Source organism: Dermacentor variabilis, chromosome 2 (genome assembly GCF_050947875.1).
Source record: "Dermacentor variabilis isolate Ectoservices chromosome 2, ASM5094787v1, whole genome shotgun sequence".
Taxonomy (NCBI): Eukaryota; Metazoa; Arthropoda; class Arachnida; order Ixodida; family Ixodidae; genus Dermacentor; species Dermacentor variabilis.
In genome coordinates this window covers 56,955,998-56,966,971 of record NC_134569.1, presented here as the reverse complement: position 1 = coordinate 56,966,971, position 10,974 = coordinate 56,955,998, and the positions used below count along the sequence as shown (strand labels likewise).

Here is a 10,974-nt window from a genome sequence, read left to right as displayed (position 1 = left end):
GCAGTTACCTTCTGTTTAACCACTGTTCAGCTGTGTAGAGTGACCTGGCCACTTTCTATGAGAAAATACTATATGGGAACATGGGAATATTTTGTGGTGTGTGATATACCGCACCGAACTCACGAGCACGTGGTGTTTGTTTGGCTTTCAGTTAGCAAAAAGACTAATACCTCATAGCGCGACCTACGGCACTCATCGAACGTCATACGGTAAAGGTCGGACAATTCAGGCGCAGTGAACGTTTCAGTGAATCTGTTCTGGAGATCACAATTTATTTTTTTTCAGATAAGAAAACAAATACCACGCTCCCGGTAACTATACCGGGTTTCCTTCAATACATTGCATGCCTCGAGCAAGTAATCAAGATGCGCTCGTGAATGGATGAAAGGCTAAACTGTCAAAATAAAGTTATTTAACAGGAATATAGGCGGGTTAGTTGGTGGTCAATATTGGAATGCATCATGTAACCGCACAAACAACAAAGGACAAAGAAGAAAACACACAGGACAGGCGCGGATTCCGCGCCTGTCCTGTGTGTTTTCTTCTTTGTCCTTTGTTGTTTGCGCGGTTACATGATGCATTCCGATATAAAGCTATACGCGCATGATGGATGAGCCGAGTTTCTTACTTCTGAAAAACCGAAGACGCGACATGCACATCACAACGTTTCGTGAGTATTTGCTAATTTATATACAGTATGCGTTCACGTAAAAATACATCTCACATCGTATTTCGGTCATGAAATGAAAGCGCTCGCTTGTGACTAGAGCTCAATATTACTGAAACCTTTGGCTTGCTCCATGCAACGTTCCATGGCATGTTTCATGGTGGCGCTTCTGCATGTTTCGTTCTACTGTGATCGACTGTGAGCAGTTTTTTCTCGAGTATCCTTGAACATTAAAGCCTCCATCGCTGTACTAAGAAATACACAGTAAGAAGCAACAAGAAACTAGATTCAGTTATTCAGTTTTGTCCAACAAGGCAAAAAGCAACTTCATATTTTAAATGTAGCACTATCCGTACGAACGCAAACCGCGATTGGTAAAAGGAAAAGTAGGCTGTCAGTGAACGTCTGGAAAATGTGGTATCAGTTTGAGAAGCAATATCTGCAAATAGTGATGCGGTATTAAAAAAAGAAACATAAATACATACATATGGGAACGATGTCCAATACCTGTGAGCCGTCCACTACACGTTTCGAAAGAAGGCTGCGTGTAGGAGGATGCCGCCTTTGTTGTACTCACACCTTCTACTCACATTAGCTGAAACAAGTATGAATGAAAAGTCATTGGATGTGTTTGCAAACGTCCTTAAAAAGGGGTAGTTCTTGAGTCCGTTGCTGAAGTTGTAGAAACGTACCTTTCTCTCTTATTTTTTAAGCTCATCACACACGGCACCAGAGACACATGTGCTTAGAAAATGGCAGTCGCGCGCAGATGTTGCAGTTGATTTCGGCTTTACCCGCGCTTGCTTCCCCTGCAGTCTAGCACGCAACAACACGCCGTCTTTCGAGCTCCTTCTGAGAACGTGCAGTACGTGTCGACCACGAGGCAACGGAATGAGCACAATGCAGGTCACCATGTGTCAAGTGTGCAGCGCGCACCAGTGTTCGTATGCACTCGTCACCAAACACCAGGAAGGGCAAAGCGTACGAGAATCGAGCACACCACACCCGCCGCCGCGGGTGGGAACGAATTACAACCGGTAGCCGATCGACTGTAGGGGCACACAACACCGAGAACGCTTGCGCACTGAAGCGCGCCGCAGCAGAACGTGTCGGCAATGCCCACGTAGAGCCGCGAGACGCTCCACTTGACCGTGAAGCAACCGAAAGCGTAGGCTGAGGCTGGCAGTACAGCCGGCAGCAGTGAGGCTGCCAGGAGCGCCGTCGGCTGTGGGTCGGAGGAGTACATCACGACGGCGAGGGCAATGGAGCCTACGATGGTGTTCGCTTCGGCAGCCTCGAAGCCGCCGCTGGCTTCGACCGAGGCTTGATCGGGTACTCGACCTAGAATGAGGCAGTGGAGCGGGAAGTAGACGCAGATACATCCGAGGACTGTCAGGGAAGCCCAGAGGCCCACGTGGGACAGCGGCATGTCTCCTGGACGCACACCATGAATGGCACAGGTGGATTCAGTGGCACCGTAGTCGACGTTTTCTGAGTAAGAAGACAGCATGGTGCTTTCTGTGGCTGACCTGCGAAGCGTACATTGATGATATAAAACATCAGAACAGAGAAGAGGCTAAGACACCGAGAGAAACTTCTGGCGCTGGGCTATACTCACACGCTCCGAGGGATTCTCCTGCGTTCAGCCCAGTCAACGAGAACAGTGGCCAACTGCTGGAGGCAGAGGCCCACTGCGAAACCGACGCACACAACTATTTCCGCCACTGGCGTGTCGGAAGGCGTGATATGGCCCAGCATCCGGGAACCTGAGTACAGCATGTCGACCAAAGATATTCCGAACAACGCGCCCCCGGAAAACAGCAGGGCCGTACGATGGTACCTGTAATGCACAATAAAGCTCAGTCCCATAAAGGCTCCACCATACATTTTCATTTTCTTATGAAGTGCTCGATTCGTGTTCTTGTTAAACCAAGCAGCTGATCATAATGGAACTCTAAAATTGCTAAATGCGTCTTTATGTCTTTCTATTGCCTTACCTACCAATGATGGAGTTAATGTAAGCACTTCGACAAACTTTCTCGTTAAGAGGAGGAGGGTTGAAATATGGGCATGAGTAGTGGAAACAGAAATAAAAGATAAGAAAATGTTTGAGGTTAAAAATATAAAGCAAACCAAACAACGTTTACGATCCTCGCTAGATTAAAGCTAACACATTTCGTGTCGGGAACCAGCGCAGCTGGACCACGAAGACGACCGCAACACTGCGCCGACTGCACTAGTTCTTAATCTCTCAGACAGCCATGTTGGATTTAAGGTGTCGCCCCCTATAGGCCGTGAAAGTTGCGAATAGCGACCTGCCCCTTCGCCGCAAATAGTAGGTATCTATGTGTAGGCGACGAATGCCGTCGCCACCAGGCCCCGTTTTCTCAGAAATAGAAGCGACTAAATTACACTGTGGAGACAGTCCCACAAGGGGCGGTCTGCAAATCCTACAGCCTCACCGCCACCCCCGCTCCGACTTCCTTCACTGACCGCAGGCATCTCCCTCCGCCTCCAGCCCCGCGTTTTACGACCCTAGCTGTGTACGGTAGCCTAGTAGAACGTACGGTAGCCTGTGTCGTCGAGAGAGTAAAACTGCGTTTCAAGGAGGAAGGTTGTGTTTCGGTTTGCTCCCACAAGTTGGCGAGGCGCCCTTTCTTGCGTGGGAGCCGCTTGGGGCGAGTGTACGCCTGCGTCTTCGCGTCGTGAGTTTCTGCTCCACAGTGGCGTATTCGAGGGCCGCTGTCGACCGGACCGAGTTTTTCTAACCAAGTGCGCGGTGAGGTAGCTGAGTCCGCGGTCGAGAACTTTTACACATATGTGCTTTAACTCAAGCTGGAGGCAGTACCTTGTATGTTTCAACGCTGGTCACAATAAGCAACATGCTCGCGAAAAAATATAAAAAAGAAGGAAAAGTGATTCCATTCCCATGACCACATATCACAAGCTTATTCTACTAGACAATGAAGAATTAAATAACTACGCGAGCTAAAAAATGACGGGCAGAACTAGAGAAGAACGATGCGAACGAACGGACGAGCTATGGCGCATGTGCGTGCATTCCTACCTCTTTGGTCTTTAGAACGATTGCAAGTTATGCAATTCTTTGCCGGTGTTGTGCAGGGTCCCAGAGTGCATTCTGTTAAATTAAGCATATTTCTCTGTAGCGCTTTTGTGTTCTACCTCGCTATTGTTATTATTGGGGCAAATATCAACCTTCTTGAATACGAATAGAATAAGAATAGTAGGTATCGAATCGAACATCGAATATTGAATAGCCAAACTCAGACGCACACATATACAGCAGGAATATTTATATTGGTATACTTAGGTACCATGCCTGTGCTGACTAAATAGACGGGGAACTATCACATACGAAGGATCAAAAGTAAACTCAAGGTCACTAATTGTCGTTAACGAAATTGCACGAATAGCTGCTCAACAACCTTACGGCGTCGTTGCAAGCAAGATTTCCAAGAAAGCATGGTTGCCGTATGACTAGCTTCCCCAAAACGTTAAATAAATGGTTGCCGAAAAAAAAAAAATGGTTGCCGAAATAAAAGAAAACTTGTATGCCATATCGACATGCAAAAAGGCCCATTGCAAGAACAACATCAGAGGTTGTAGCGTAAAAGATAAAAACTGCTATATGACTAGACTGCCAATAACACTAAATGACAAACTACAAGCGAAAATCACAGGTTGTCATGGAGGATTCCGGCGCTAAATCGAAAACAACCTTCGCATTACCATTTTGTTTCTGCATTGCTTCGAAAACATTTATCGTTGTCGCAGTTCTGATGATTTTCGATTCTTTGTTTAATAGACGCAGAACAGTAGCAAAAGTTGAACACTCGGCTGTTATTTGTGAAATATTTGGTTACTTTCAGGTATTCTTAAAAGTACCGAAAAGTTCCTTTTCGAATACGAATACGGATAGCTAGTGTGCAATATTGGATTCGCATTCGAAACTTGGAATACTCGCCTACCACTAATTTTAACACGCGCGAAAATAAACTCATAAATATAGACGCCAGAACTTACTGTCGGCTGCAAAATGGCGTCGGGTTCATGAAAACGGTGCAGGTTTGCGAACTTCGGGAGCGCGCTTTCTGGAAGGCGGATCTGGAGTATAGGTTAACGTCGTATCCCCGCGTCGTATAGGTTAACGTCCCGTAGCAACAGGTGGTTTGGGAGAGGCGAAGTAAATGTCTTTCTTTTCTTCTTTTTCTGAAAGCGCGCCTCGTGAAATATTAATTCTCGAAGTGCCCGACGAAATGCATTGGCATTCCAGTTACTTTTGCGCTTTAATGCATAAAACAGTGATTTCTTTAAGAAGTAAGAGGAACAAGAGTGCATTTTTACCGGAAGTTTGAGAGCGCATATGTCGAAAGTGCTGCCATCCTCAGAATTCGTTCCAACTGTATGCGCCCTGTGAACTTCTACAATTTGTAGATTGAAATATGTGTCGTAAAGTTATTAATTAAAAGGGCAATTAGTGTCATTACAATAAATATTTAGTTAGCTGAAGGAGTAGAATTATGCAATCTGCCACAGGCATTTAAAAAAAAAATTTGATGCAGCTAAAAAGACAAAAAGAAACATGCTTATGTGGGCGATCACTTACGCAGGCCAGCTTTGCCGAACGTCTGCCCGAACGTGCAGCCAGTAGACGAAGGGTCCGGCTACCAGGTTACCTCCTAGCAGGAGCAACGCCCGCAGCGTGGACGTGGCATCCATGACAGCACGAGCGCTGGAACCGAGACCGTCACGAGGTTAACGATTGACGACGGATCGATTGCATTGTCCCCAGATTCGGTCGTGTTTTGATTACGCCCCATATGCGGGATCGTTCCAGTTTATACCTTTGCACTGTATATTATATTGGCCCGGTTTAGATGGCGAGAAAGCGACCGAGCACACACGAGAAACCTCGCGTACGAAGGAAACGAAACCTTCGCTTTAATGGATGAATTGTGCGACTGAAGTTGGCATATTTGTTGTGATGAGAATATTTATGTGCAATCTTATGCAGATGTGCCCGTTGCCGGCACATCTGGAGGACACCTAGAGATATGTAAGGCGATTCGTCAGGTCGCGGCTGCTCCGCCAATTGACTGATCTACGATCTATAATGTAGAAGAGTGCGTAGGCTATAGCTCACACCAAACCTCTCACCCTCACCACATGTCTCGGCCAATCAGCTGGTATTAGTTTAAAGAACGCAATTGCTAACCAACGACCACGAAAAGTGGCTAAAGTGACCAAAAAGCAATCCTTTAAAAGTGAAAGCACAGACATACGGGGGTTTTTACGAAAACCTGAATACAGCTATCGGAGATAATCGCTTTTCAAGCTCTTTTTTTTTATTGTCTAGTAGTATGTTACGAACGTGGTGAAAGCCATTTTTTTTGTTTCGTTTTAATACCACGGTTCAGTGCCAAACGCTGCATCTCCACCTACGTGGAAGAAGTAACCACCTCCTCTTCATGTTTGCTATGGTGAAGAACTGCATTTTATTGCCTATAAACACAAACATGAAGAAGGAACTATGCGTAGTACATTGCCATACTGCTGCAGCCTCCTGTAGTTCCACGCCCTCTCGAGGAATTCAAAACAGATTTCAAAGTTGCTTTCCGTAGTCTCTGACAACACAGAGGTCTAGATCAACGTAGTGCCAATTTTCTCGAAAGTTGATGACAAGAATATGAGTAAACTACTTCCGTACAGTTTCACAAGCAGGGGCCTTCATAACCACAATGAATACATTTAGTTATCGCTGCTGCACTAATACTTAACTTACGCTAATCTTTATACTACTACCCTTTACAACAATTCATATATATTCAAAATATCTTTAATCGCTTAGCCACGGCAATGGATTCCCGTTGCAAGGGTTTGGACAGGACGTTTACTTCGAATAAAACTTTCCCTTTTCTTTTAGGTGGTATAAGAACAAAGAAACAAGGTATGGTGTCACAAGTGATTGATCGTGGTGTGTATATATATATATATATATATATACACACACACACTTCTGCGTGTTATAAAGCAACTCGCCCCAGAAAAGGTTTTGCCAATCAGTGACAAGCCGGCTCAGCAGTAACGATCTCAACAGAAAGACGAGAGAAGATGACGAATACGCAGGAAAGTGAGCATAGACATCGCGTAGATGCTCGCGAATCTTTTGTCGTGCGTCTAGTAAAATCACGAAGGGGTAATTAACTAAGAATCTTTCAAGGAGCAATTTCATTGCCTTCGGAAATTCCTGCGAGTAATTAAAGGCGCACCCTGCTAACGCTTTTCTTGACGTATATCTACTATGAGGGCGTAGAGAAAAACAAAACAAAACGTTATTCTGCAGTTTTACGTGCGGAAATCACTGTATGATTATGAGGCACGCCGTAGTGGGGGACTCCGGATTAAATTGGTCATCTAGGGTCCTCTAAAGCACAGCTTAATCTAATTAGACGAGGACTTTTTAATCGAAATGCAGCCGCTACAGTCATGAAAGATACTCGATGGCCATTCACGATAATCACACGATAGCCAGTGGCCGAGTTTTCGTTGGTCTGTAAATATATTGTCGCTTTAAATTTCCGAGCTTATATTTATTTCGCAACGTGCCTCGGAGCGTTGCGAAATAAACCGAGGTCAATATGTTGGTCAGAAAACATTAGGAACGTAACTCACCCCACTGCACGAAGAAAATAAAGCTCGATGCTCAAGAACGGGTAACGCGTGAACGTTACGGTGCTGCCTCGGCTGCCATGAAAAGTAGGACACACGGTCAGGCTAGCTATCTCTTCCTTCGCCCAAACACTTTTGCCGCACTTATCAGCACTCGGCCTAAGACGTTGTTCTGCTGAGGTCAGCAAGCAACTGATTTCGAGATGCTATGACACTTTGTATCTCGATATCAAAGCCGACTTATCGGGGAACATGCAACCTTGGGACATTGACGATCGAGTTTTACGGACCGGAAGTTTACGTATTCTTGGCACCGAGCTGAGCAACTCTGGTCACTGATATATAAGCGACAGTTTCAAGTTGCCATGGTTACGACATGCACGCGTAATACGAAGCTTCCCGGAAGAAGCTGCTGTCAGATATTTACGATTTGGGCTGAGTGAAGAAACGCGCCATGCTATCCTTGGATCTGAATATGTAAGATGATTTTTTTCAGCTATGGTGATTGACATTTTCATTGCAAGAAAAGTTCGCATAGTACGTACAGCGGAAGACAGTTATAGTAAACTATTTCGGATGGAGTGAATATTTAACAAATCTGAAGCTTATCTATAAACGTGTGCAATTTCTCTAAACATTTACTTCATGCATCAAAGTTAATTAGCTACTGAAAGAAGGGTATATATAAGGCACTAACGACATGAAGGTTAAGCGTCATTCAATTGACATCAACTCTGATTACTATATTCGAAACCGTGTGAAAGAAAGAAATACTCTCATTTGGCGAGCACTCGACCAAATCGGATTAGATTTGTTTCGTTAAAGAAAACTGTGTGGTGTGCATTTGACATGGCTCCTGAAAAGGACAGAATCAGCTTGTCGTACCTGTGGCCTCGAAGAAGGAGGTTACTCTCTAGTAAAGAGATCAGGAAAACTTGCCTAGACGACGTATGAGCTTCTCATAAAATGTGCACTGACTGGCTCATTTTGTATGCTTTCAACTCTCTTACGCGTGGACTTTGCAAAACTCTTCTTTGCAGCGTCACAAACACTGTTTCAATTTCGAAGAATTTCAAACATTTCGCGATTTTCGATGCATCCCCTTAAAGAAAGATTGTAATAAAGAGGAAGTTCTGCTTCTACCGGAGGGTAATGTTGTGCTGTGTTTTGTATACACAGATTTTACCGTGATTATCGCCACGCGATATTGCAATGTAAGAATTTCTGCGATCTACACAAATGGTAATCCAGATACATCCAGCAACATGCTGGATTTGCGCCTATATATCCACAGCTGTGGCTCAGCGGATTCACGCGGATTCAGTGCGGATTCACGCGTTCGAGGCCGCGCTGCGTCTACTGCATGTCAGGTGAGACGGAATGCAAAGGCGGTTCTTGTATACGTAGATTCAGGTGCACGTTAAAGAACCATATTTGGTCAAAATTATTGAGATGAGGTTGCGACATCTCCCGTAGCCCACCCTAGTCTCCCGTGCAATTTCGGGATGTTAAGCCTAATAACTAAATTACTATTACTTTTTTTACAGCTTACGCCTACGCAGTGAGGAACAAAGCTTGCAAGCCTCGAACATAAGCTATTCATCGGGGACGCGGAGTGTGAGCCGAGGAAATTAAGGACGAAATGCCGCCACGCATCATTTAGCGTGCGTAGCTGATGCCACAAACTTGTAAGTTAACTCGGCGTTCTCTCCGAGGGACTGCCTTTCTCGCAGATGAGAGCATTGCCTAGATTCCTTTTTTAATGGCTACAGTGAACTCGAGGTATTCAGGTGCTCATTACACAATCTTAGTTTATGTCCTGTAAAAAAATCAACATATGAATTAAATTAAAACCCGCAAGCACGCCTCAATCCTCGCATACTTCCGAGTACTTACAACGAGAGAAGTGAGGCTACAAAACGGCCTTTACATCTTCCGTCGCTCGGGTCGAGGGTATACCGTCACCAGGACCCGTATTGACAAGAGCTCTTTTACGTGATTGCTGTCGTATCACGCCGATCCCTTACAGGTGCGCGAACACTGTCCAATGAGGAGAGGCTCTTATGTAAGGCAGACTTTGCGAGTACGGGTGCTGAACACAATGAAAAGGCGCTCGAAGCGTTTCCGCAGCCTATGTGGGAACGGGCACCCTGCGATCTGGAAGACAAGGGCTACGCTGTAACAGGAGATAAAACAATCGGACTATCGACAGTCCACAGACTAGCCCGATAACTGTGTCAGCTCAGGAAAACAAAGGTCACAAGACTGCTCTCCACTTCCGCTTCATAAATAGTTTGTGCAAAATTTGGCTATTCCGGCATGCTGCGCGGCAAACCGTGGGAGTCGGAATGCTTTCGACACTTACATTCGCACTCGTCAAAGTTTTATATATGCGAATTTATAGCCTAGGTAAAGCCTATGTATGGTTAAAAACGAAACACTGAACGAAAATAAAATGCTTCTGCGCGAGCAACGCGTAAGTCATACGCAAGACGAACAATAGAAGTCAGAAGTGGTGCTCCGAGATAAGGCTGTTGTAAGAAAACCTGGAGACGCACAATGGGCGAGGCTGTGAAGATCCCCCTTCGGCCAGAACAATGCAGGAATTGTAGAACGGGAACAATAAAGTTCACCGTCGTTGGCTCTTGAGTCGACGTGGCGGCGCAAGCTGACCGTAACTTCGTATTCCGCCTTGCCGGATAATGCAGAGGCTCCTTGCTCCCTTCTTGTGTTTACCTGCATGCAGGGTGGATTGGAGAGTTAGAAGATGAGCTGGTCGGTGCAGTAGATAGTGTGGCTTCAATCGAGTGCAGTTTAGTTGTAGTTCGTTACAAATTTCTGCTACTAGTGAGCGAGATAGATAGATAGATAGATAGATAGATAGATAGATAGATAGATAGATAGATAGATAGATAGATAGATAGATACATACATACATACATACATACATACATACATACATACATACATACATACATACATACATACATACATACATACATACATACATACATACATACATAGAGAGAGAGAGAGCATGTTTATTGTCACATTAGGGTAATGGTGAACAAAAAGACAGTTCCGAGACATTTACACCTGGAAGTCGCAAAGCGAGAGAGGGAAAGAGCTAAATGGACCTTTATTTGCGAATTAAAGAGACATAGCAATCTTCTATCTTGGCCCCCAGGTTGCCGGCTTCCTCATTCCAGGAAATCGTGAGCTCTCGCTGCCACTCTGGCCCGATCTACAAGCCTTCGCTGGTCATCCAGGCCTGGACAAGACAGTATGACCTCCCATAGTTCTTCGATCCTTGGCCTCTCCTGTCTTCTCTTCTTTGGCTCTTGCTTCATTTTCCGCCTTGGTTGTTGTGGGATTGCCGCACGCACGCACGCACGCACGCATGCACGCACGCACGCACGCACACATACGCACAGGATACACACACATGAATGATACAGTTTCAAGGGATAGAGTAAATTTCGCAACAGTCTCTTTCTATATTTAGGTAGAGAGAGACAAACACGCAAGAAAGAATGAAAAGACAGAAAAAAGAGCGAGGGGTAAAAAAGAAATGAAAAAGCCTAAGGGAGAGAGCCTAGGGTCAAAAAGAATCTCTT

At 45.2% G+C, this 10,974-nt stretch overlaps 1 protein-coding gene across 3 annotated transcripts in view; it reads right to left on the bottom strand.

Annotated features, from left to right (window-relative positions):
- Positions 1 to 235: 235 nt before the first annotated feature.
- LOC142571919 (zinc transporter ZIP1-like) overlaps positions 236 to 10,974 on the bottom strand; it is a 64,224-nt gene continuing 53,485 nt past the window's right edge. For 2 of the 3 annotated variants that reach the window (XM_075680634.1, XM_075680637.1), the window contains exons 2-5: positions 9,916 to 10,093; positions 5,295 to 5,420; positions 2,286 to 2,507; positions 236 to 2,196 (exon numbers count right to left, since the gene is read on the bottom strand). In XM_075680634.1, the coding sequence (XP_075536749.1) occupies positions 1,623 to 2,196; positions 2,286 to 2,507; positions 5,295 to 5,407 (909 nt within the window). In that variant the 5' untranslated portion in view covers positions 5,408 to 5,420; positions 9,916 to 10,093 and the 3' untranslated portion in view covers positions 236 to 1,622. Of the gene's footprint in view, positions 2,197 to 2,285; positions 2,508 to 5,294; positions 5,421 to 7,360; positions 7,970 to 9,915; positions 10,094 to 10,974 lie in introns of those variants that run through there. The other variant, XM_075680635.1, reaches the window with a different exon arrangement.